General features: G+C 56.7%; 2 protein-coding genes across 2 annotated transcripts in view; both read right to left on the reverse strand.

Annotated features, from left to right (window-relative positions):
- ATP8B3 (ATPase phospholipid transporting 8B3) overlaps window positions 1-3,915 on the reverse strand; it is a 26,954-nt gene extending 23,039 nt beyond the window's left edge. Inside the window, exons 1-2 of the mRNA XM_053999781.1 lie at window positions 3,613-3,915; window positions 101-175 (exon numbers count right to left, since the gene is read on the reverse strand). Of these exons, the coding sequence (XP_053855756.1) occupies window positions 101-175; window positions 3,613-3,915 (378 nt within the window). The remainder of the gene's footprint in view (window positions 1-100; window positions 176-3,612) is intronic.
- Window positions 3,916-16,541: 12,626 nt separating this feature from the next.
- REXO1 (RNA exonuclease 1 homolog) overlaps window positions 16,542-25,882 on the reverse strand; it is a 44,119-nt gene continuing 34,778 nt past the window's right edge. Inside the window, exons 11-16 of the mRNA XM_053999348.1 lie at window positions 25,441-25,514; window positions 21,772-21,882; window positions 21,339-21,454; window positions 21,010-21,148; window positions 17,708-17,828; window positions 16,542-16,705 (exon numbers count right to left, since the gene is read on the reverse strand). Of these exons, the coding sequence (XP_053855323.1) occupies window positions 16,617-16,705; window positions 17,708-17,828; window positions 21,010-21,148; window positions 21,339-21,454; window positions 21,772-21,882; window positions 25,441-25,514 (650 nt within the window). The 3' untranslated portion in view covers window positions 16,542-16,616. The remainder of the gene's footprint in view (window positions 16,706-17,707; window positions 17,829-21,009; window positions 21,149-21,338; window positions 21,455-21,771; window positions 21,883-25,440; window positions 25,515-25,882) is intronic.

Here is a 25,882-nt window from a genome sequence, read left to right on the forward strand (position 1 = left end):
ATCTTCTCTTCCCCATTTCACACCCATGTCCCACATTCAGCTTCCTCATAAACCATCTGAAAGCAGGAAAATCCCCAAACCACACCCTCGTCACACTGACCTGGCAGCTGCTGCTTCCCACGTGGGCAGCCTGTGGCTGGGTCCTGCTCAGCCATGCTGGCACCACCGCCAGGACCTGGGGACAAGGACAACCACGGGTCTTTGAAACACTGAGCAACCACAGCGCGCGACCCCACTGGGGATGCTCCAGCTCCCCAGGGCTCCAGGCAGGACACCCTGTGGGAGGGACATTCTCCCACCAGCCTTTGCCCATCCCAGCTGCCTGTGAAAACTCCAAGACATTTTTGCCCTCTGGAAGCTACAGGAAATCACTGAAGTCATTGGTGAGGAACTGGAGCTCTCCCAGTCCCTGCCACCCACCCCAGCTCCCATCCTGCTGGGGGAGCAGCCACCTCCATCAATGACAGGATTTCCCCTCACGCTTGGTGGCCCCATGACCTTCCTGCAGGGATAGTAGGGAAGATTAATTCATGTTTGTGAAGCACTTTGTGATCCTCACATGAAAGGAGGCAGTGAGGGATACAGCATTAATTACTTCACTATTAAATAATCCCACCGTCGTCTCTTATCTCACTCCTTTGATCACTTTTTCTATTCTTTTACCCAAAGTATCAACTTCCCTCTTGCTCCTGTGGGTATTGTTTGTCCCAACACCTCACTGATGCCACTCCTGGGCATCCATCCTCATTCCAGGTCAAAGAGACCCAAACACCAACAGCACCTCAGCCCCTGCAGCCAAGAGCTTGCCCAGAAGAAGCTTTGATCCACAAAATCCTTCTTTACCACCCAGGACTTGGTGCTGTCCCTGTCCTTGGATCCTAAATGACACCAATGAGCTCAGCACACAAAGCCCCAGGATGGTTTGCGTTGGGAGGGACCTTGAAGCCCATCCCATCCCACCCCTGCCATGGCAGGGGACAACCTTCCACCATCCCAGGCTGCTCCAAGCCCTGTCCAGCCTGGCCTTGGGCACTGCCAGGGATCCAGGGGCAGCCACAGCTGCTCTGGGCACATTTGGGCCCCAAATGTTGCTTTCTTTGTTTCCTCAAACAAAAGGAGGAAGGAAGGGTTTCAGGGAGCTGCTGGGGGTGGTGGGACACTCCGAAAAGCTCCTGCTCCTGTTTGTCCCACAGGTGAGGGGGGAGCAGGAGGAGCAGGGGGATACCTGGAGGGATGAGATCTCTCCCACACAGAAACCCCACAGCAGCCCCTCAGTGCCCAGTCCGGCTGTGACCACTCAGTTTAGGCAAAATGGGATTTGGGCACAGAGCAATGCCAATCTCCCCCTTCCTCCCTGCTGTGCTCCGCTCGTGTCCTTGTCCAGGGGTGCTGCCAGCTGGGGACACCCTGGCAGACAGACAGGGCTGGATCTGATTGCAGAGGGACAAAGGCAGGACAAAAAAAACCCCACAGCTCTCCAATGGAACTCCTCAAGAAGACAATTCCACAGAAATGATGGCAGCAGAACTCGCCAGAAGGCCACGTTTAAAGCGTGGAAAATTTGGGCATACAACCAAAATATTGCCCAGAGTGTGAGGAAAATGTGACAGCACCGAATCGCTGCCCAAGGTGCAGAAAAGGGAGACACTTTACAAATCAATGCCATTCCAAATATGACATAGATGGAAATCTTTTACTGTGAAAAGTGTTTCACAGAGAGTGAAACCACCATGTAACGATACCAGTGTTAGTCATGATTCATGTACCCAAAATGTCTCTGAAGAAAAGAACATTTGGGGAACTTTAATCAGATCCTATCTGCAGGGTCATCAGCTGATTCCCCAGTGACTCAGAGCTTTGGGGATTGCTGGCAGGTGAGCTTGCAGCCTCTGTTTGTTTCTGTTTCCTGTAGGTAATACCAATAAATAGTGATTGTTAATATTACATGAATGTTTAAAAAGTATTGTCTTAACCCTTCAAACACTTGCTGCTAACATATTGATTGTATAATGTGAATCAGTGATTTTTTTGTGATAAGAATTATTTATTAAGGTATTATAGTGTTTTACAACTGGCATTTCACATGTTTTACTCTCTCTTTGTGTACAAAGGGGACAAAGGAGGGACACCAAAGCCCTCCATCCCCTGCTCCTGGCAAGGACATTGCCCTCTCTCCTCCTACCAGGGGGATGGGCTCCCCTGGATTGGGATATGGGGGATCTCCTCCAAGACCATAAATAGGCTGAGGGATACAGGCCCAGTGGAGGCAGCTGCTCCACAGGGAAAATCCTACAGGAGACAGGACAAACCTCAGGGTATCCAGGATGGAGAACACTGAGTCACCTGCTCACAAACCCTGATCCCATCCCTGGAAGTGTCCCAGGCCAGGTTGGAGGGGGCTTGAAGCAGCCTGGGACAGTGGAAGGTGTCCCTGCCATGGCAGGGGTGGAATGGGATGGGATTTAAGGTCCAACTCATTCTAAGGTCCCAACCAGGGGTGGCAGCTGGGATGAGCCCTGAGCCTCAGCCTCAGCCAAGCTCCTGGTGGAGAGGCCCAGACTCAGGCTGGGAAGTCCAGAGTCAAGACTGCAAAGGGACAAAGGCTAAGGTGACACACAGCCCATCCCTTGGGACAAGACAGCTCCAAGGCTAAGGCCCGGGACTTTGGCCAAGCTGGAGCCAGACCCACCTTAGGAGCTTGGTCTGGAACTGAGCCCTGGCTGAGCTTCCCGAGCCCAGAGCGATGGGTGGGGGGTCCCAGGGGGCTGCTCAGGGCCAGTAACGCTGGTTGTGCCCTCGGGGCTCTGATCAGTGGCTCACTCCCTGCCCTCACTCCAGGACACTGGTATTTAGGGTGAGGCAGACAGTGAGAAATGCCAAGGTGTTTTCCTGGGCTCTGCTTCCAGACCAGCCTGCCCTGAGTTCCACACTGGAATTCCTGGGTTTATTTGTGGTTATCCTGGTCCCCTCGTGCTCAGGCTCAGGCCTGAAGCTGCTGATCCATCATGTCCCCACCATGATCCTGCTGATCCATGATGTCCCACCCACAAAGGAGCATCTCTGAGCCCCTTTGTGCCCGGTCAGGATCACCAGGACGCCGAGCCAGGCTCCACTCAGCAGCTCCACAGCATCCCTGTTCCCAAACGGTGCCAAACAAAAGCACAGCTTGTTTAGCACCTGCAGCTGGCACGGATAGGACACTCCATGGGGCTGAGTGCCCTGCAAAGGCAGCCGGGAGTGCTGCCTCTTGCCAGGGCCTGGAGCAGACGGAAAGTGGAAAAAAAGGTGAATCAAAGCACTGGAAAAATATTTTCAAGAAGGTATCCAAGAAATCTCGGTTCCAAGAAAGCTCTTGACAAACGTCACTCGTCAGCTCAGTAATTAGAGATAAAAACTGCACTTTGGGGAGGCGGGAACAGGCTGGAATTGGTGCCAGGGCTCCCTGCCAGCCCCAGCCACACGGGTGGACAGCCTGGACAGCCAAACCCTGCTCTGGCCCCAGCCCGGGCCTCCCTGGGGGGCCAGGGAGGGCTAGTGATGGCCAAAGGCACAGGACATCCTGCAACCACTGCCCCGCACCTCAGCGAGCCCAGCATGGAGTTCTTACCCCACGGGATGTTCCCCCCGATCAACAGCTGGGATGGACCCGCCGTTCTGCCCGGCCCCGCAGGACTGTCCCATCCCGCAGGACTGTCCCATCCCGCAGGTCCCATCCCGCAGGAACTGTCCCATCCCGCAGGTCCCATCCCGCAGGAACTGTCCCATCCCGCAGGTCCCATCCCGCAGGAACTGTCCCATCCCGCAGGTCCCATCCCGCAGGAACTGTCCCATCCCGCAGGTCCCATCCCGCAGGAACTGTCCCATCCCGCAGGTCCCAACCCGCAGGACTGTCCCATCCCGCAGGGACGGTCCCATCCCGCAGGGACTGTCCCATCCCGCAGGAACTGTCCCATCCCGCAGGACTGTCCCATCCCACAGGTCCCAACCCGCAGGACTGTCCCATCCCGCAGGGACTGTCCCATCCCGCAGGTCCCATCCCGCAGGACTGTCCCATCCCGCAGGAACTGTCCCATCCCGGGGGGCTCCAGCTGTGAAGCATCCCCGCGGTGCTGCCGGCGGCTAAGACGCCCCAAAGCAGAGCTTTCTCACCCCAAAAGTGCCGCTCTGGGCTCTTGGAGGTTTGCATGGCTGAGCAGAAGTCGGGTTTAAGGAGGGCCGGGCACGGCGCCACGAGGGTTTGGCGCAGGCTGGTGAAAGCCGCGGAGATTTATGCCCCTGCCTGCTCCGAGCGCTGCCACGGGAATTCTGTGGAGGTTTTGTTCCTGAAATCACCGGCTCAGCGCCGAGCTCCCGCTGTGTACAGGACGGGTGTGAGAGCGCTGGGAGCGCCCGGCACGGGCAGTGCCCACAGCTGGGGGTTCCCGGTGCCCTCCGTGCCCTCCTGCTCCTTCCCACGCAAAAACCGGCGGCGACAGGACCAGCCTGACCTTTGGTCCCTTCCCGGGCTGGCACACGGTCCCGTAACCCCTGCCGTGGGTGCTGCTGTTGTTTTCCTGACCCCAGTGTCCCAGTGGGACCCCAGCCAGAGCCGCCCGGGGGACGCCGCCACCGCCAGCCCCGCTCCGGCATCGCCCCCGGGCCAGCCCGTGTCACCCATCGCGACAGGCGACAGTGACAGCGGCCCGGGACGGGCTGAGCGGGTGGATGGCTGTCACCTCCCGTCCCCGGCACGCCGGAAACGCCCCCGCGCTCCGGCCGGGCGGATCATTAAAGTCTCTCCAGGGTTATTTCCCCAGCTCCCAGGACGTGCCCGAGCCATGAGTTTCCCTCCGCTCGCCCTAGTTTCCAGCCGCTTGGATCTGGATCCGCCATCCCCAAACGCCGCTCCGTGCCCGGGCGGCATCGGCCGAGGGGCTGCCCCGGCACCCCGCTCCTCCCCGAGACCCCACGGGCGCGGCAGCCGCGTCCCCCCGCGGCCCCGCGGTCCCGGCCGTGGCTGTCGCCGCGCCACGCTCCCCTCGGGGTCCCCGTACCTGCACCGGTGCCGGGCACAGCCCCACGAGCCCCGCGCTCCTGCCGGCTCCGCCGCCAGCGGGACTGCTGCCGCCCGTCCTGCCCCACGCGGGACCGTGGGGGACAGCCCATGCCACACCTCCGCAGGGACCTGCCCGCCTCCCCTCCTGCCCGTCCCTGCCCGCGGCCGGGCCCCCGCTGCCCTCCCCTGCCCGGGTTTATTGTCTCGGTTCAAACCGACCCGAGCTGCTGCTGCTGCGGCAGGAGCCGCTCCCGTGGGACCTGCCCGGGCTCCTGGACACGGTGACACTGTGACACGGTCGGGGTGTCCCTGCCACCGTCCCAGAGGAGAGGCAGGTGGATCCCCGGGCAGGGTGGGCACGGGGCAGGTTTGGGCAGCCCCGGGGCTGGACTGGTGGCGCTGGGGAGCGCCGGTCCCCCCCGAGCCCCCCCGGGTGTGGCAGCAGCTCGGGGGGGGTTGGGCAGTGCCTTGGCACCGAGGAAGGCGGGAGAAGGGGACAGCGAGGAAGAGGAGGCCGAAGGCACAAAGGGCACAAAGGAGTCACTCCGGGCAGTGCCCGCACCGGGACTGCGAGCCCAGCTGGGGACAGAGGCCACCTCGCTAGTGACGGCAGCTAATGAGGCCAGAGCCTGCTGTCCACCCCGCACCCATCCTGCACACCCGCAGGACGCGATCGCCGTCATTACGTTAATTACTGCCTGCAATTAACCGCAGGGACCCAGAGGCGATCACCCAGCGCCAGCCCCGCAGCCCATAAAGCATTTACTGCACAGCCAGGAGCTCCCTGAACGCTGCCTGCTGTGTCCCTGTGTCCCCATGTCCCCATTTGTGTCCCCAGACACGTCCCCGTGTCCCTATACATGTCCCTCTGTCCACATGTGCAACCTTGTACACGAACTTTACAAAGTCAAAAATAACAGTCCTAAACAAAACAGCGACCCGCCTGAACTTTTAACTGAAAATTCGAGTAAAAACTTAGAAGTCCCAACTCCAAAGCAAAAAACTTATACAAAATCTTACATCATTACTAAACATACTCCCTTAAAACAAAATAACAGCACCTTACGAAGAGTTACCACACAACAAAATAACAACCCCCAACACCAAGCACGCACAGCACCAGGAACACCATTTTATAACAATCAAAACTACCAACTACACCACCACCTCTAACCACTTCTATTATTACAAAGAAAAAGACAGAAAGTTCTACACAGAAACACAAACAACAAAAAAACAAATCTGCAGAAAAGAACTCATACATGTCCCCATGTCCCCATATGTGTCCTCATGGGCCTGTGTCCCCATGCACGCCCTCACATCCCCCTGTTCCCACACATGTCCCCTGTCCCTGTGTCCCTGTGTCCCTGTACATGTCCTGCTATCTCCACATGTGTCCCCATGTCCCAATGTCCCCACACGTGTCCCCATGTCCCCGTACCTATCTCTGTGTTGCCCTGTGTGCCCCATGTTGTCACTCTGGGTGGCTCTGGCAGCATCTGACCAGCAGTGGGGACAGATTCGGGCACATTCCCATCCTGAGGTCGCTCCTCTGCTCCCGACAAAGAGGGACAAACCTCACCCAGGCTTTGTCCCGGGGCTGTGCTGAGCTGAGCCCAAGGGCCGAGCTGTGTCCTGCAGGGCTGGTGACGGTGCACATGTCTGAAATAAAGCTCAGGGGCTGCTGAGGGGGGTCCAGCCTGAGCAGAGAGCTCCGGGCACAGCGGGGCTGGGATGGGGAGTCACGGAACCGGGACTGGTTGGGTTTGAAGGGATTCAATCCCACCTCATTCCATCCCTGGCCGTGGGCAGGAGAACCTTCAAACCAGGATCCTTCCTTCCTTCCTTCCTTCCTTCCTTCCTTCCTTCCGCAACTTCCGCAACTTCTGCAACTTCCGCAACTTCCGCAACTTCCTTCCGCAACTTCCGCAACTTCCACAACTTCCGCAACTTCCTTCCTTCCTTCCTTCCTTCCTTCCTTCCTTCCTTCCTTCCTTCCTTCCTTCCTTCCTTCCTTCCTTCCTTCCTTCCTTCCTTCCTTCCTTCCTTCCTTCCTTCCTTCCTTCCTTCCTTCCCTCCTTCCGCAACTTCCGCAACTTCCGCAACTTCCGCAACTTCCGCAACTTCCGCAACTTCCGCAACTTCCGCAACTTCCGCAACTTCCTTCCGCAACTTCCTGCCTTCCTGCCTTCCTTCCTGCCTTCCTTCCTTCCTGCCTGCCTTCCTTCCTTCCTTCCTTCCGCAACTTCCTGCCTTCCTTCCTGCCTTCCTTCCTTCCTGCCTTCCTTCCTTCCTTCCTGCCTTCCTTCCTTCCTGCCTTCCTTCCTTCCTTCCTGCCTTCCTTCCTTCCTGCCTGCCTTCCTTCCTGCCTGCCTGCCTTCCTTCCTTCCTTCCTTCCTTCCTTCCTTCCTTCCTTCCTTCCTTCCCTCCTTCCGCAACTTCCGCAACTTCCGCAACTTCCGCAACTTCCTTCCTTCCTTCCTTCCTTCCTTCCTTCCTTCCTTCCTTCCTTCCTTCCTTCCGCAACTTCCTTCCGCAACTTCCTTCCGCAACTTCCTGCCTTCCTGCCTTCCTTCCTGCCTTCCTTCCTTCCTGCCTTCCTTCCTTCCTGCCTTCCTTCCTTCCTTCCTTCCTTCCTTCCTTCCTGCCTGCCTTCCTGCCTGCCTGCCTTCCTTCCTTCCTGCCTGCCTTCCTGCCTTCCGTGATAAACTGTGGTAACTTGTTTGTTCATCAAAAGAATTGGAATATTAAAGGAGGAAATATAAAAATTAAAGTATAAGGGATTAGCCTGCTTGTTAGGAGATAGGGGAGGACAATAAAAAAGCAACTGCTACAAACCGCAAGGCTATAGACATATTGCAAAACCTCAAGATCACAAGTATGATTAATCACCATATAGGGAGCTTTTCGTAGCTTTTTTGCAGACACAGGCTAAAGATGTCGGGGGATGGCCGGAGCTGATTATGAAATCAGCGACCACCAGGCAATGGCCACCGGACTAGACAATGTAGGAGTGCTCCGGGTACGCCCATCACTGGCCAGAGCCGATTGTGAAATCAGCGATCACCTGCCTCGACACAACGCAGAGACGATGCAGAGGGATGCTCAAGCTACGCCCACCGCTATCGCAAGAGACGCGAATGAAGAAACCTCCAAGAAACTATAAAAGAGACTGAATAAGGGGAGTGTGGTGTGGGGCACTGCAGTGTGGGACACTGCAGGAGGGGCGGCTTGGAGACCCCTACCCACCCAGCGCTGTTTTGCTTGCTACTGCTTGCTGTAATTAATAAAATTCTAATTGACCTTAAAAAGGCTGAATCAAATTATTCGCCTCAATTTATCACAATTCCTTCCTTCCTTCCTTCCTTCCTTCCTTCCTTCCTTCCTTCCTTCCTTCCTTCCTTCCTTCCTTCCTTCCTTCCTTCCTTCCTTCCTTCCTTCCTTCCTTCCTTCCTTCCTTCCTTCCTTCCTTCCTTCCTTCCTTCCTTCCTTCCTTCCTTCCTTCCTTCCTTCCTTCCTTCCTTCCTTCCTTCCTTCCTTCCTTCCTTCCTTCCTTCCTTCCTTCCTTCCTTCCTTCCTTCCTTCCTTCCTTCCTTCCTTCCTTCCTTCCTTCCTTCCTTCCTTCCTTCCTTCCTCCCTCCCTCCCTTCCTTCCTTCCTTCCTTCCTTCCTTCCTTCCTTCCTTCCTTCCTTCCTTCCTTCCTTCCTTCCTTCCTTCCTTCCTTCCTTCCTTCCTTCCTTCCTTCCCTCCCTCCCTCCCTCCCTCCCTCCCTCCCTTCCTTCCCAAACCTCGGCGTGCCCCGGTTCCTCTCCCTCTCTCCCTTTCCGGAGCATCGGGGCTGCCTTTGGAGGAAGGAAAGGAACTTCCACATCCCACTCCTGTGTGTCCCCACACGGCGGGTGGCTTTGGGCACCCGGGATCGAGAACGGCCGAGGTCACCCTGGCAACAGAGGCCAGTGAAGATGACATTTTCCCAATCAATTGCCCTCTGCAATTAGCTGACACCCCCCCTCCCTTCCAGTGTAATTAAGTGAGCGCCGGGAGGCCGGGGCAGAGGGTGTCCCTGGGGCGCTGCGGTGGCTGTCCCGGTGTGTCCCCTCCCAGCACCGCGGGGTTTGTCCCGGTGTGTCCCCTCCCAGCACCGCGGGGTTTGTCCCGGTGTGTCCCCTCCCAGCACTGCGGGGTTTGTCCCGGTGTGTCCCCTCTCCAGGAGCTGCCCCCTTGCAGCCCCTGCGCTCCCAGGGAAGAGTTCATCCTCCGAGCCAGGTTTTTCCTTCTCCTCGAGCACCGAGCGGCTCCAGGTGCCCCGTTCCGAGCGGCCCAGCAGCTACAAAGCCCCATTTGTTCAGAAATAATAATAATAATAATAAAATTAATAATAATAATAATAATAATAAAAAAATTCAGAGTGTTTCCCTGTGGGACAGGGGTTGTTTCCCAGCCTGAGGGCAGCCCCATGAGCATCCCCCAACCTCCAGCTGACACCTCCTGGGCTCCCATTCGTGTCCCAAACTGTCCGAAGGTGGTGCCCGGAGTGAGTGATGCCCTCAGCAGCCAGAACGTGCCTCCAACGCCCAAAAACCCCCCTCCCAAAACCTGCACAACCAGTGGCTGCTGCCCTCCTTCCCGCTCCTTCCACCCTCCTCTTCCTCTGTCCCCAGCCACCCCACAGCCACCACAGGCCAGGGGACAGCTCTAGGGAGGGGACAGGGCTGGTCACTGGTGCTGACCCTGTTTCTTGCCCACCAGCAGCCCCTGCTCCCCAGCGTGGCCAGTTCACCTCTCCCTGGTGGCCGGAGGCTGCAGAAGGACCCCGGTCCCTGTGGTGACACAGGTGTCACTCAGCTTGCCCTGTGGCAGGTTTAGGGCTGGCAACAGGGACCCCAATGCCTGGGGAGCCTCCCAGACCCCCTGCACTGCACTTTGGGGCACTGGGCCACCCCTGGTGGGAGCACGGGCATCCCCTGCTGCCACCCAGGAGAACCCAGGGCACTGAGCAGTGGCCAAGGTGCCCAGGCTCAGCACCACGGCCAAGGACAGTGCTGGGTCCAGGCAAGAAAAGTCTGGAGTGAGGAGGAGAGCGGAGGCAGCAGGGGCTGCTCTGAGGTCCTTGTCCCCACCGGCTGTGGCAGAGGGGGGGTCACTCACTGATGGCAGCAGTGAGGAGCTTTCCTGCCTGCACACGCAGCCGTGGGACCCTGACACGGGAGGGACTCACCCCTGCCTCGGCCCCAGCGCTCCCCGTCCTGGAGGGGCCGGACAAAATGTGCTGAAAAGCTCTTTAACGAGAGGATCAATGAGCGTGGTCACCTCTGACCTGCAGCAGGTGGCTCAGGGGCAGGGAGTGACACACAGACACCCGTGCATGTCCCTTGCTGGGGGGAGATGCTGCAGGACAAATTTGGGAAGGACACTGAGATGCTCGAGCGCGTCCAGAGGAGGCAACGAGGCTGGAGAGGGGCTGGAAGCACAAACCCTGTGAGGAACAACTGAGGGAGCTGGGGGTGCTCAGCCTGGAGAAAAGGAGACTCAGGGGTGACCTTATCACTCTACAACTCCCTGAAAGGTGGCTGTGCTCAGGTGGGGTTGGGCTCTTTCTCCAGGAACTGACAGAACCAGAGGACACAGTCTCAAGCTGCCCCAAGGGAAATATAGGTTTGATATTAGGAAGAAGTTTTTTCCAGAAAGGGTGGTAAATTTCTGGAATGGCCTCCCCAGGGGGGTGGTGGAGTCCCCATCCCTGGATGTGTTTAACAAAGCCTGGATGTGGCACTGGGTGCCAGGGTTCAGTTGAGGTGCTGGGGCTGGGTTGGACTCGATGATCTTGGAGGTCTCTTCCAACCCAGTGATTCTGTGATTCTGTGAACTGGGGCGTGGGCTGGGGGCTGTGAACACCTGAGGGACTGAACCAGGGCCCGCAGAGGTTGTGGGGCACCTGGGATGCAGAACTTCCAACCGTGATTCTGTGAATTCTGTGATTCTGTGACAGGGCAGATCCTGTTGCCAATCCTGGAACATCTGCAGATGGGGCTGGGTGTGCTGAGCTGCCTGGTCTCAGCTGAAGGAGGGACATGCAATGACCCTGAGCATCCCACGAGCCCAGGGCTGCCCAAAACCTCCCTCCCCCTGTGAGGGGCAGCTTTGGGGCCGAGGCTGCTTTGGTTCAGGTTTGGGATGTCCCTGCATCCTTGGGAAGGAAAGGGTGAGGTCAGGGGGCAGGGAAAGCCCGGCAGGGCCCTCCTGCAGGGCTGGGACACTCTGACTGGGCTGTCAGGGACCCTGTGGGGGACCCTGGAGCTCTCAGGACCAGACCAGCAGCACCAATTCACTGGCAGAGCTCAGACTGGGGCCAGAAGTGATTTCCATGGATATGGACACAGCGTGGAATCTGGGGCTGCCCCCTGTGAGGGGGGCAAAGTGGGAGGATTCGTGACCCACCAGCACCTTGAGCTCACCCCTCTCCTCTTGCTGGGGTGAAAATGGAGCCTTTTCCTCAGCAAGCTGCTCCCTTTCATCTCCCGGGTTTCAGCTCATCCCAGAGGGCTTTGGGAAGGGGAAGGAATGGGGTTCTGGGGTTCTTTTTGCTCCTTTGCTTCTCCCAATTCAGCTGCAGCATCTGAACACCAAGGTGGGGATGGGCTGTGCCAAACCCTGGAGCCACGCTCAGAGCCAGAGGCAAAGCCACCCAAAAGGGGTGAAGGCTTCAGAGAGCAAGAAAACCCCTTGTGTTGGTGATGCCCCAACTCTGGCAGTGCCCTGGGAGGCAAGAGGGAGAAACAGGGAGGGACAGACCTCTGAGACAAATCCTGAACATGCTTTGGTGTCATCAAATCCCAGAGTGGTTTGGGTTGGGAGGGACCTCAGAGCCCATCCAGGGCCACCTCTGCCACGGCAGGGACACCCACCACTGTCCCAGGGTGCTCCAAGCCCTGTCCAACCTGGCTTTGTGTCCTCCTGTCCCTCCTCATGCCTGGGGCCGGGTGAGTGCTGCTCCCTTGGGACCACGGCTCTTATAACCCTGAAATTCCCACCTGCCTCCATCCTCACCCTGGAGACTTGAGGGGTTCCTGTCACCCTCCAGGCTCCAAAAGAGGGGAAAAAAAAGGCAAAAAAAGCAAAATGGTTTTGTCACTGCAGGGGTTCCCTAATGTCACCTCGGGCCATCAGGTGACCTGCAAGGGGGGAGCAAAGGAACCCTCGTGGATGGGGTGGGACTGGAGGTCACTGCCGGAGCAGCCAGTGCCACAAAAGCCCGCGGAGGCGGCTGAGAACGCGCCAGGCGTGACTTTCACAGCCTCGGGAGCAGCCGCTGCCACCGCGAGCCATCAGCCGCGCGTTAAATAAAACACATTGCCAGTGAGGTCATCTAATGGCCCATTATTTTTTTATTTGAACTTTTTACCTTCACCTCTTCCTCCGTGCTGAATCAGCTCCTTGGCTTGGCACTTGAATTCCTGCCCCATTTGGGAGATTGATACGGGCCCGGGGGGAGCCTGGCAGGGCTGGGGATGCCGAGGCTCCATCCCGGCCCCGGGATGAGGCAGGAGGAGCCGGGATGTGCCCGGCGGCTGCCCGGGCACCCCTCGGGGTGGGGGGGTTTGCACAGAGTGAGGGTCCGGCCACGGCCCCCCCCCTCCTCCTTCAGTCCAGGGCGTTGGGATCGGGTGGTCTCCAGGAGTGGCACGGATTTCATTCCTGTTCCTCGGATCCCGGTGGGCAGGATGTCCTGGAGGGGCAGGGAGCTGGGGGAGCTCGAGGAGGCTGGGCTGGGCTGCACAGAGGAGTGAACCGACAGAACCAGAGGACACAGTCTCAAGCTGCCCCAAGGGAAATATAGGTTTGATATTAGGAAAAAGATTTTTTCCAGAAAGGGTGATAAAATTCTGGAATGGCTGCCCGGGGAGGTGGTGGAGTCCCCATCCCTGGATGTGTTTAACAAAGCCTGGATGTGGCACTGGGTGCCAGGGTTCAGTTGAGGTGCTGGGGCTGGGTTGGACTCGATGATCTTGGAGGTCTCTTCCAACCCAGTGATTCTGTGAATTCTGTGAACAGCAGCCAGGAATTGAAGGGGTCGAGGAGTCACAGAATGGTTTGGATTGGGCAGCAGCCGGGTTCCAAAAGTGCAGAGGGGGGACAGGCTGGGACCCCTCGGGGCTGGGACCCCACTGACACCTCAGCCCGTGCCCCGAGAGTGCCTGTGTCACCCTGTGCCAGAGTGGTGGTGGTGGTGGGGGGACACACCAGAGGGGCCACGTGGGGACCCCACAGGGTCCCCCCCAGACCCAAGCAGCAGAACGGGGTCTTGTCCCCACCGCTGTCACAGAATCGTGGAATGGTTTGGGTTGGAAGGGACCGCAAATCCCATCCAGTGGGCAGGGACACCTTCCACTGTCCCAGGCTGCTCCAAGTCCCATCCAACCTGACCTTCCCTGGACACTTCCAGGGATCCAGGGGCAGCCACAGCTGCTCTGGGCACCCTGGGCCAGGGCCTGCCCACCCTCACAGGGAACAATTCCTGCCCAATATCCCATCCAGCCCTGCCCTCTGGCACTGGGAGCCATTCCCTGGCTCCTGTCCCTCCAGGCCTTGTCCCCAGTCCCTCTCCAGCTCTCCTGGAGCCCCTTCAGGCCCTGCCAGGGGCTCTGAGCTCTCCCTGGAGCCTTCTCCTCTCCAGGGGAGCACCCCCAGCTCTCCCAGCCTGGCTCCAGAGCAGAGGGGCTCCAGCCCTGGCAGCATCTCCGTGGCTCCTCTGGCCTGGCTCCAGCAGCTCCACGTCCTCCTGCTGTTGTTCCCCAGGGCTGGGGCAGCTCTGCAGGTGGGGTCTCACCTGAGCGGGGCAGAGGGGCAGAATCCCCCCTCCCCTGCTGCCCACGCTGGGGGCTCAGCCCAGCCCAGGGGGGTTCCTGGGGTCAGTGCCCATGGCCGGGGCAGGCTGAGCCTCTCACCCACCAACACCCCAATCCTTCCCCCAGGGCTGCTCTCCCTGAGTTCATCTCCCAGTCTGTGCTCAGGGCTGGGGTTGCCCAGACCCAGGTGGACGTGTTGAACCCACTTCTCCAGCTTGGGGAAGGATCCCCTGGGCAGCCTGTCCAGCCCCTCCCAGCTCCAGGATGGCTCCAGCACCTCCCCTCCACAACCCATCCACAGGCAGAGCAGTCCCAGACTCGGGAATGTGCATCTAGTCAACACTCTTTTATTAAAAACAATTACAAAAAGTTACAGGTTACAATCGTTCTGTACAACCCAACCAAACCTCTGGTGCCTGGGGAGGTGATAGCAGCCCTGGGCCAGGCCTGGCTCTGACCACACCCATGGCGTGCCTGGGTATGATTCCACTCTCCCAGGGACATCCCTTGACACAGGCAACCCTCCCACTCCCCACCCCAAAAGCCTCAGTTTAGGCTGGACCATGGGGAAAGGAAGGGGAACTGATGGAGGTGCCGTGGCCTGGCAGGATTCCTGCCTGGAGGAACGCCCTGCCTGCCCCTGCCCCAGCGGGTGGGATGGAGCCAAGCAGCTCCAGAGCAGGACACGCCGTGTCCTGGCTTTCCCAGGGAAGGAGCTGCTGTGGGAAGGCTGGGAAGCAGGGGCTGCCTGTTGAGGAACAGGCAAGAGGCAAGAGCCAGATCTGAGGCCTGGTGTGGCTGCTCCAGGGACATTCCATCGCTGCAGCCAGGGGTGAAGATAAATGGGGGATAAACATGGCAAAGAGGCAGAAGCAGGAACAAACCTTCCCTCCCCAGCTGGGAAGTGCTGAACTCTCTCTCCCACAGCCTGGCAGGACCAGCACTGTTCCCTGCAGGCAGTGGGACACGGGGACAGCCCAAGGTGTCCCAAGGCTGCTTGGGATGGAAGCCCCAAGGCAGGGAAGGAGCAGAGCTGGATGTGGAGCACTGGGGGAGCAGCAGGGAGCTGCATCCCCAAAACTGGGGTAAGGAACTGGCTGCCAGAGGAAACACAGATGGGCTGAGCAGCACCAGGAGTCTTTACAGCCCCACTTCTCCTGGTGGCTCCCGCAGAGCCTGGCAGAGAAGCCACGGCCCTGCCTCCGAGGGCAGCAGTGGGATGGGGAGAGTTCACCAGGGCCAGCGTTGGGGCTGGAGCAGGACACCCTGTCCTGGACCACAGCCCAGCCCACACTCCTGCCCACAGGCTGGGACAGCTCAGCAGGACATGCAGGGGACACACAGCTGTCCCCAGACCCTGAGCCCCGCAGGGGTACAAGGAGTGAGCAGGGCCTGGCTCTGACAGAACCAAACCCCAGCAGCTCCTCTGCCCCGCTGTCCCCAGACTGACACAGCCAGCCCATGCCAGGGACACAGCAGCCACCAAGGGACACAATGCCAGTGCTGCCAGGGAGGGTGAGGGGTCACTGCTCTGGGGTGAAGGTGCTCCCTGACCCCAGCTGAGAGACCATGGGGTCCATGGGGATTGCTCCCCTCAGCTCTGCTGTCCCCAGACAGCAGCAGGGATGGGGCAGAGGGACCCCCCAGTGCCATCCAGTTCCCCCAGTGACAGTCACACTCAGCAGCTGCTTTAGTCCAGGTGCCAGACACACAGCTGAGTCCTTTGCTTTGTGCAGAACTCCCAACATGTAAGCGAGGTGAAATGAAGGATTTTCCCCTATTGCTTTTGCCTGGACCAAGTCCCTGCAGCAGGGACAGGCTGGTGGGGAGTCCTGCACGCTGCTGAGGTCACCCTTAGGTGCAACCTTACCTGCACACCCAAAATCCTTGTTCCCTGAACACAAGCTCACTGGGGCCCTGCTGGAAGCTGAGGGTCAGGGAAGGACCCTTGTCCTACCCTGCAGTGATGGGATGCAGGCTCTCCCTGGCTCTGGGAGCTGTTTGTCCCTGTCCTGCCTCGTGGCTCCCTGAGGTCTGGGCAAGGTAGGACACTCATGATTTCCCCCTTTGCACTGACTGCAGAACCAGGTGCCAGCCAGCCCTCAGCAGGGAGATCACCTGGGGCACAGCAATTCCCAGATCCCACCTCATTCCTCTCCCTCCAGCTGCTCAGGGCCAGCCTCCCTCTTCTGCAGCTCCAGTGAGATTGCACCAGGATCTCTTCCCAAGTGCTTGACCCTCAGCTCTTGCTTCCCACACCAGCTACACAATCCACTCACAGCTTCTCAGAGCTTCCTGCTCAACCTTCTTCCATCTCCCCCCTCTCCAAACACTGCTTTGGAGTACAGAGGCAATTTAAGTTATATTTGGGGAAAAAAAAAAAAAAAAAAGTAAACAATCTACCTTTAACTGAACCAGAAAGATCCTTCTGCACATCTCCAACCTACCTCTAACAAGCTTCTTCTAGGAACCAAGACGTTCTGGTTGTGCTACTCAAAACCACCTTGCCAGGCCCAAAAGGCAGTGCTTGGACCACAGAGAATCCCTCAGGTGGAGTCTGAGGATCCGAGAGCCACCACCTGGACAGGGGGACTGCAGGTGTGAGTCCCGGAGTCCTGCTGGGATGGCTGGGGAGCAGGAACATGCTGCTGGCACGGGGGGACAGAGTGGCTGTGGGCATTTATTGCACTGCTTCTTCACAGAGGTGCAGGAGAACAGCAGAGAGACAACGCAGGTCATCGCTTCACCTTGGCATCCTCTCTGATCTTCCACACCATCAGCTCCATGCAGGCTCTGGCATCCTCACTGGAGTCGTGTCCTTCCACTGGGGACACAAACACAGGCGTGGCAGTGACCCCTCTGCCTGCTCAGCTCAGCTCAGCACAGGGAGTTCCCCAGGCAGAGCCAGCTGCTCCCTGGCCCCTGCAGCCACAGCCACACCTGGGAGCACCCTGAGCCACAGCCAGGGATTAAAAGAATTCCACAGAATCACAGAATGGTTTGTGGTTATGGTTTGTTCAAGCTCCTCCAGTGCCACCCCTGCCATGGCAGGAACACCTTCCACTGTCCCAGGCTGCTCCAAGCCCTGTCCAGCCTGGCCTTGAGCACTGCCAGGGATCCAGGGGCAGCCACAGCTGCTCTGGGCACCCAGAGCCAGTGCCAGGGCCTGCCCACCCTGCCAGGGAACAATTCCTGCCCAATATCCCATCCAGCCCTGCCCTCTGGCACTGGGAGCCATTCCCTGGGTCCTGTCCCTCCAGGCCTTGTCCCCAGTCCCTCTCCAGCTCTCCTGGAGCCCCTTCAGGCTCTGCAAGGAGCTTTAAAGAGTCCCCAAAGCCTTTTCTTCTCGAGGCTGAACACTCCCAATGTTAAACATGTCTTTTTTTCCACTAAACCCACACTTTTGGCTGGGCTTGAGCCTGACACCATCAGCTATGAAACAGCTGGGAGCTTCCCCAGCAGTGTTTACAATGTGCTCAGGGAAGACAGGAGGGAACAGGCCCCATTTCCAACAGGCTGGCCCTTCTCAGCTGGCCAGAGAGAGAAGGGGAGGGCAGGACCTGGCCTTGGGAGAGCCACCCTCAGCCTTCCCACACCACTTCTTTGTCCCACTCAGCACAGGGAGGGCAGCAGGGAGAGCTCTGCCCTCGGAAAAGGGCTCACACTGAAATAAGCTGTGGCTGAGGCTTCTTACGCCAGCACATTCCCATCTACCACACACACACAGGGCAGAAAACACCAGGAGCAAGAGGACTGGGGAGAGCAGGGGAAGGCAGGGCTGAGGAGAGCACGGCCAGGAGGAAGTGGGGTCCCTCAGGGGTCTCACCGTTGTCCTGGATGATGCGTTTGAGGTAGTCGGCCATCAGCGTGCGCAGGGCCCGCTTGTAGGGCAGCCCCAGGCGGTGGGGGAACACGATGGCTGTGTCCACCACGGTGCCGTGGATCAGCTGGGGAGGAGCAGAGGAACAGGGTTATTTCCCCAGTCCCACAGGGACAGGCACTCCTTGGGATTAGCCATGCTGCAGCAACCTTCCGGTCACCTCTGGGCTCCGTGCAGGGCCCTCGGCAGCTTCCGACCCAACCAGTCTGGCAGGAGGCTCTGGCTGGATCCAGGATGATTCCCCTTGCAGGGTGTGTGCACACAGCATTCCCACTGCTGTGCCCGCCACAGGCCTGTCCCCACAGCCCTGCAATCCCACATTCAGGAGGTTTCCTGAATCTCAGCAGAGATTTGGGGCTGATCCTGCTCGTGTAACTCCAGCAGGACAGGCCAATCCTTAATCCCACAGCCTGGAGAAGCTGGAATAGCTCTGGAGTTTTTCCCAATTACAAGCTAAACTGAAGAACCAGCTGACAGCACAACAGCCCCTTGTGAGTTGTAGCAACCTTTCAACTGCTTCCCAGTCTAGTGAGTGGCATCCCTGCCCGTGGCAGAGGATTGGAACTGGGTGATCTTCATGGTGCCTTCCAACCAAACCATCGTGGGATTCTAAGATGGGGACAGAAGTGGGCAGGATGTACATCACACTGCTGCTACAGAGCAGGCCTGGCCTTCAGGGTGCAGACCAACCCCAAATCCTCCCATCTGCCAGCAGTGACTCAACAGGAAGTTTTTAACCAGCACCAACTCAGCAACGGTGGAATGGGACAAGGAAATTCTATCACTGAATCATATCAGAGAGTGTTTCAAGTTGGGACTTTTTAAAGGGATTCTACTCCATCCCCTGCCATGGCAGGGACACCTTCCCCTGTCCCAGGCTGCTCCAAGTCCCATCCAACCTGACCTTCCCTGGACACTGCCAGGGATCCAGGGGCAGCCACAGCTGCTCTGGGCACCCTGGGCCAGGGCCTGCCCACCCTCAAAGGGAACAATTCCTGCCCAATATCCCATCCAGCCCTGCCCTCTGGCACTGGGAGCCATTCCCTGGGTCCTGTCCCTCCAGGCCTTGTCCCCAGTCCCTCTCCAGCTCTCCTGGAGCCCCTTCAGGCCCTGCCAGGGGCTCTGAGCTCTCCCTGGAGCCTTCTCCTCTCCAGGGGAGCACCCCCAGCTCTCCCAGCCTGGCTCCAGAGCAGAGGGGCTCCAGCCCTCTAATCCAACAGCTCAGCTCTGAATTGTCACCATGCTGGAGGAACTGAGGATGCTGAACAGGCCCTGCACCAGAGGCTGGGGACAGCCAAAAGGCCCCTCCTGATAAAGCCCATAACCATAGGGCAGGCTGGCTCTTTTTAGCACTCATTTCCTCCTCTCAGGCTAAGACAAGATGAATCCTTTGCTGTCATGAACTGCATTCAGTGGGAGCTGAAGGAATGTGGATGGAGGCAATCCCACATCCTAAGCACAGGAGTGAAGGGCAGGGCCTCAGAGATAAACCTGTGTCCTGTCCCAACACGGATGACTCCAACAGAACCCTGATAATCCCCTCTCCTCTCTGCCTCCAGGCACCAGCTCATGTTGCAGGACAACCCATAACTCCATCAGTAACAGCTCCACAACTGCCCCAGCACAGCTGCACTTTAACAGGAACAACCTGCTCCACTCGGAATATAAAACTGCCAATGTTATGGATAATCTCCCCTGGACTGCACTCAGCCCTGGCACCCTCCCAGACACAGTGGTAATTACTTATGTAGATCAGGAAGAGTGAGGAAACAGGATAATAAAGCTTTAAATAAAACTTGAAATGCCATCAGCACTTGGAAGTTGCCACAGCCATTAGTGAGATATGGCTTTAGTGGCACAGCCCTCGGCCATTCCGCTGTGACACCCTGGATTGCTCTGGGCTCCTCCTCTTGGCAGCAGCTGTGGTGCTGAGAGAAAATCAAGCCTCTAAGAGGCCAAGGCAGTCATCTCGAGCTGATCTAACTGGAAATAATGTCTTTCTGATTATGATGAAGCCTCTCCAAGGCTGGGATAAAGGGTGCCACGGAGAGGTAAAGTGTTTTACAGGCATTAAAAGCTCCTGCTTCCAACCCAGCCCTGGGAGCTGGCAGCCACACAGGCTTCAGCAGGAGAGCTGTGGGGCAAAGAATGGCTGAGGGAAGTTCTGGCATGTGAGCACAAAGACTTGGCTCCTGCCTGCCACACACTCTCCTGGTGACCCAGGACAAACCCCTGGGGCCTCGGTGCAGGACACACTCCCTGGCAGGACAGCAGAGGTGGCTGAGGGATGGGCACACCGGGCCAGGCAGGAAACAGGACAGGTAAAAGGTCAACATAACTTCATCAAAGCAACACTACAGTTCCTAGAAAAGCTGGCACAGAACAGAGAACAGATCAGGCAGGGGTGAGAGGCAAATGATTTGGGATCAGTCATAGAATCATGGAATGGTTTGGGTTGGAAGAGACCTTAGAGACCATCTTGTTCCACCTTCCACTAGACCAGGCTGCTCAGAGCCCTGCCCAGGGCAGCAGCAGCCACTAAGAGTTCAGGTGACACCACGAGTGACACACATGACCCCACTCCCCTGCACTTCCACCACAACCAGCTTCACACAGGCTCAGAGACTGGACAAACCATGGAATCCTGGAATGCCCTCAGTGGGAAGAGACCCTCAGGGATCATCAGCCCAGCCCTGGCCCTGCACAGCCACCCCACCAAGCCCACCCTGAGAGCGTTGGCCAAACGCTCCTGGAGCTCTGGCAGCCTCGGGGCCGGGACCATTCCCTGGGGAGCCTGGGCAGTGCCAGCAGCCTCGGGGGGAAGAACCTTTCCCTGAGCTCCATGCCAAGCCCTGGCACAGCTCCAGCCCTTCCTGGGCTCCTGTCCCTTGTCATGAGAGTGAAAAGATCAGCCCCTGCCCCTCCTCTTCCCCCATGAGGATGCTGCAGCCCCCGAGGAGCCTCCCCTCAGTCTCCTCTAGGCTGAACAAACCCTCAGCTGCTCCTCATGAGGCCCCTCCAGACCCTTCCCCATCCTCACAGCTCCTCTGAACACTCTCTAATGGGTGCATGGCTTTTTTATATCGTGGTGCCCAAAACTGCACACAGGACCTGAGGTGAGGCCACCCCACTACTGTGAACTGCTGGTCCTTGGAAATAAACAGTTCCTAAACTTGAAGGAGACATTCCAACACCCCCCAGGGGGGGAAAGCACCACAGGGAGATGTGAAGGCAAAAGCCCAAGTTACCTTTAGTGCAAATAAGTCGCTTTCCAAGCTGTGCCCTATCAGTATGGTGTCTGCACTGAACATGTTCAGTAGGACGGCTTGGACATCCCGCAGGGTGATGCTCGTGTTCTCCAGGTCCTCTTCTGTCACACCTGAAAATCTGCAGAGCAACAGGACACAGGTGGGGGTCCTTCACTTGAAGAAACACCTCAAGGCCCAAAGCCCCTCAGCCCTTAGGGAGTGGTGGTCAGTGGAGTTTCAACAAGTGCTGCCAGCCACACCAAGTTCCTGAGCGAGCACAAAGCTCTGTCCCGAGGAAGACCATCCTCACCTGGTGTTACAGCCCTCACCTGGTGTTGTAATCCACCACCTTGGAGTCTGGCTTGACAAAGGTGTCGTACACCACTTTCAGCTCCGAGTTGATCACAGTTACTCTTGTCAGCTCCAGTCCTTGCTTAGTGTAGCACTGCAAGGAACAGGGTAGATGTGATGAGAGGCACAGGCCAAACCAGTGTGGGATCTGTGGAGCCCCTCACCCAAGTGCTGCAGCTCCCAAAATGCAGCACATCTGGTGCAGCAAGGCCAGGCAGCAGCATGGGCCAGTCAGAGCCTGCCAGGGCTGCACAACCCTCAAGCCAAACACACCAATCAATAAGAGCTCATTTACACCTCCAGCACCAATATTCAGAACACAGAGAATGAGGTCAGGAAACAGCTTCCCTTCAGCCACTTGTGTCACACCTCAGCCAGTCCCAAAAAGCTTTGTTTTGGCTTGGGACCCACCATTTCACAGTCTAAGGCGTAGATCCCAGGGTAGCCATCAGTCGTGGGCAGCTTCTCAAAAGTCTTCACAAAGCCATCCAGGCTCTCCTTGCGCCCGTCGTGCACGTGTTGCTGAAAGGAAAAGACAGGGACAGCTGGTGATCATAACAACAAGAAGCCAAAGAGCCCACTCCAAGAAACCTCCACTTCAACAAAAGTGGGGTTTTAATAACTTCTAAATGAGGAATAAGTTTTGCCTACAGTGAGGCTGAGAAGTTCACAACCACAGCAAACACAGCCATGGGCAGCCCTATTCCAGTGGCACATCAGGGCTGGTGGCATCAGACTGACACACATGGAGGAGCAGGACATGTGTCTGGGGAAAAGGAGCTTTCAATATGGAGCAGAATTAGTCAGGAAGTCACACTGAGGCCTGACTCTGATGTAACTCCAGCTCCTGGTTCCTGTGGCCAAGACAAGGCCAGGTGCAGGATCCTAACCCCAGACATCCCTGTGTGAGCATGAGCAGACAGCTCCAGAGCAACGTGTGCATCCACACACTGCATTCCACACCCAGCCAGCCCACACCCGCAGGAGCTCCAGCCCACCAGCACTTGAGGCAACAAAGGGCATTTCCAAGCACTCTGCATTGTTCCCAGCTAAAGCTCCAGGGTCAACAAGATCCAGCAAGAAAACTCAGGGAGTGATTTCACAAGTGGTTTTAGCCAGTGCATGACTGAGCTGCTGTTGCAACACAGGTATTCCCACACTCCTCCACAGCACAGATGCCACTGGTTATGCTGAAACCTTCCTGGCAAGCAGGGGTTCTACGCTGGAGGAAGTTCAAAGGGGAAGCAGGAACAGGTAACAGAGGGCAAGGCAGAGCTGGGATTCTCCTTTTGCCTGCTGACATGGCTTTAGGTAAAACCAACCTGCACCACACCCAGAGGTGATGCTCTCCCTCCCTTACTCCCCAGTGAGGTTTTTTGTTGTGTTTAAGTTTTGTCTGTCCCTAAAGCTCCATGTATTTGTGTACAACCACAGAAACCTGGGCACAGCCTCCTTCACCATGCTCAAAACCATGGAACCACTGAATCCTTAAGGCTGGAAAGGACTCCCAAGATCATCAAGTCAACCCAGCAACCCTACCATGGTGACCACTAAACCAGGTCCCCAAGTGCCACACCTACATGTTTTCTGAACACTTCAGGGATGGTGACTCCACCACTGCCCTGGGCAGCCCCTTCCAATGCTTTACAAACCTTTTTGTGAAGAAATTTTCCCAATATCCAACCTCAACCTCCCCTGGCTCAGCTCAAGGCTGTTCCCTCTCCTCCTCTCCCTGTTCCCTGGAGCAGAGCCTGACCCCCCCAGCTGTCTCCCCCTGTCAGGAGTTGTGCAGAGCCTCAGGGTCCCCCCTGAGCCTCCCCAGCTCCCTCAGCCTCTCCTGGTGCTCCAGACCCTTCTCCAGCTCTGTTCCCTTCTCTGGACACACTCCAGCCCTTCAGTGTCCTCCTTGTCACGAGGGGCCCAAATTGACCCCAGGATTTGAGGTGGAGCCTCAGCAGTGCCCAGCACAGTACAGAGCTTCCCATAGGTCTCACCCTACAAAGAATGAAACTGTTCTGGTTTGTCTCAGGATTAAAGGCTGGAGAGACAAGGAACTGAGGCCCTTGCAAAGCTGACATGTGTGGGCAGAGAGGAAACCAAAGCAGGATTTGCATATTTTCCTGCACAGGTCACTACTGCAGGTGCAGCCAGAGCACAGGAACTACATCATTTGAAGTTAATGAGGCAGCTGGGCCAACACTGAGGCCAAGCTCTCCCTGATTCCACAGCCAGCACTGCTCAAAGGCCTCAGGGATCACTGCTGCCAGGTGCAAGGGACTGCCCTTGTCCACTCTGCACCCTGCTTTGCTGAGGGAATGGGGAGAGCAGCTCAGCAGCCAGGAGACACCAAACACTTCTCCCTTGCAGCTTCAGCCTTTCCCTCCCTGTGTAATACAACAGAACTGAGCAGTGAAGTGAAAAAAAAAAAAAAAAAAAAACAAAACCCAAAAAAAACCACACCACACCACCTATTAGGTATTTTTGTTGTCCTGAAAATGCCCAATTCTTCCTGGCTGGGAGGAGGGCAGGGAAGTTGCTCCTGGTTTTGAGAGCCGAGGAAGCACAAAGAGCAGGCAGTGCAGGCTCCCTGCAGCAGCACAGCTCCCTCCTGCCACCTCCTGCCTCCCTGCCTAACTGCAGCAAACCCAGCTCACTCCAGACAGCTGAGTGTCAATTACTGGATTTTCTTTCCAGCAAAACAATTTCAGTTGCACCTGTTTTATCCCCTTAAGGGAAGCCACTGCTCTTCTAAAGGCTCAAGCAAGGATTTCCCACCCCTGTGCTTGGACACACACATGAGCTTTTCTAACCAGCTTACTGCTCCAGTTACTGAGAATGGTATCTCATTACAAATATTTTCTGCTTTCAAAGCCCTTCTTCAACACTGAAGGATTCTGTGCTCCCCAATATCCCAAAATTTTACTGCATGTTCTGATGCTGAGCAGGCTGTGGATTCAGCCTTAAATCTACCAAAGGGTGATGTGAAAACTGGGGGCTTATAAAAAGGAAGGAGAGGGACTTTTTATACTGGTATGGAGTGACAGGACACAGGGAATGGCTCCCCACTGCCAGAGGGCAGGGCTGGATGGGATATTGGGCATGAATTGTTCCCTGGGAGGGTGGGGAGGCCCTGGCACAGGGTACCCAGAGAAGCTGATTTTAAAAATATCCTAAATTCATGTGGAAAAAAAAAGTAAAATAATAATCTGATCCCATCCAATCCAACTGTGCAGGGCAGGCTCTTAAGGTGCCCAGACAACTATTCCTATTGTAACAAACCTTGAATTTTGCTCAGAATCACCTTCTACCTCCAGCTTTTGGTTCTCCCCAGTGTGGCAGCTGCCAAATACAAAAATGCCACTAAAACAAGTGACAAGGAGCGTGCCCAGAGACCTGAGAGAGAGGCACAAGACAGACTGGGGATGCTGGGCTGGCACACCAACTCTCCTGCTGCCTAAGTGCAAGAAAAAAAGCACCTGTGCAAAGGTACCCCAGGCAGTGCTCTGCTCTATCAAACTCCTCATCTGAGAAAGTTCTTCATTCTTTTTTCTAGTGCTGGGCTCCCTCAAAAAAGTTTTGTGATATTTTGGAGTTACAAAAGGCTCCTTGGAAAGGTTCCTCCCCTCATGACAACCAAGGACAGGCAACAAACAGAAAACTTGTCAGAAAAGATTTGTCCACCAGGATAAAGTTACTTTAGCATGGGAATCTGGAAAGCAAAAGATGGGAAAAAGGGTTTGGCACACTGTTGCCAAGGCCCTGAGACTGCTCCTTAAAAGGAAATCCCTTATTTCTCATTCATTTGGTGATTCACTAAAGAACATGAGCTTTTCTATGTCCCTTAAGCAGATGAGCTGGGCAGCTCAGGATAAATGAACCCAGCTCACTCCAGAAAGCTGAGTGTCAAACACTGGATTTTCCTTCCATTGCAGAGCAAAACAATTTAAGTTGCACTTGTTTTATCCCCTTAAGGGAACCCACTGTTCTTCTAAAGGCTTAAGCAAGGATTTCCCAGCCACTGCCACTGTGAGCAGAGCACAAATGTCACTGAGAATAAAAAGGTGTTGTTCCATCACTTACTTTAGCAACCTGGCAGCCTGGTGACCCCACAGCTCCAGAGCAGCAGCTGTAGTGGGTTTCCCACCCACCTGGCACTGAAAGAGTAAGAGGTGAAGGGTCAAGGAGAAGACTCTTGTTAACAAGAGACCTGAACTTCGGCTTTCATGTGCAGATCCCCTGGATAAGCATGACAATAATGTGTCAACCACAGGGGAAAAATAACTGTGGATTCACAGGCAGCAATCTAAAGAGTTTAAGTCTCTGGTACTCAGCCAGACAAACTCCAGAAGCCACTCAGATGCTCTGATGGAAAACCAGAGCAGAGCTCAAACTAGGTTAGTGCCTTGCTGCAAATGAATTCAGCCAAGATCAGTGAACTCTCCTGGGAGTGACAGACCTCTAGTGCTCCCAGTCAGCCTTTTAAAAGGCTGATTCTTTTCAAAAAGCACAGGAAGGTTTTTTC

The sequence above is a fragment of the Vidua macroura genome, chromosome 26 (assembly GCF_024509145.1).
Source record: "Vidua macroura isolate BioBank_ID:100142 chromosome 26, ASM2450914v1, whole genome shotgun sequence".
Classification (NCBI taxonomy): domain Eukaryota; kingdom Metazoa; phylum Chordata; class Aves; order Passeriformes; family Viduidae; genus Vidua; species Vidua macroura.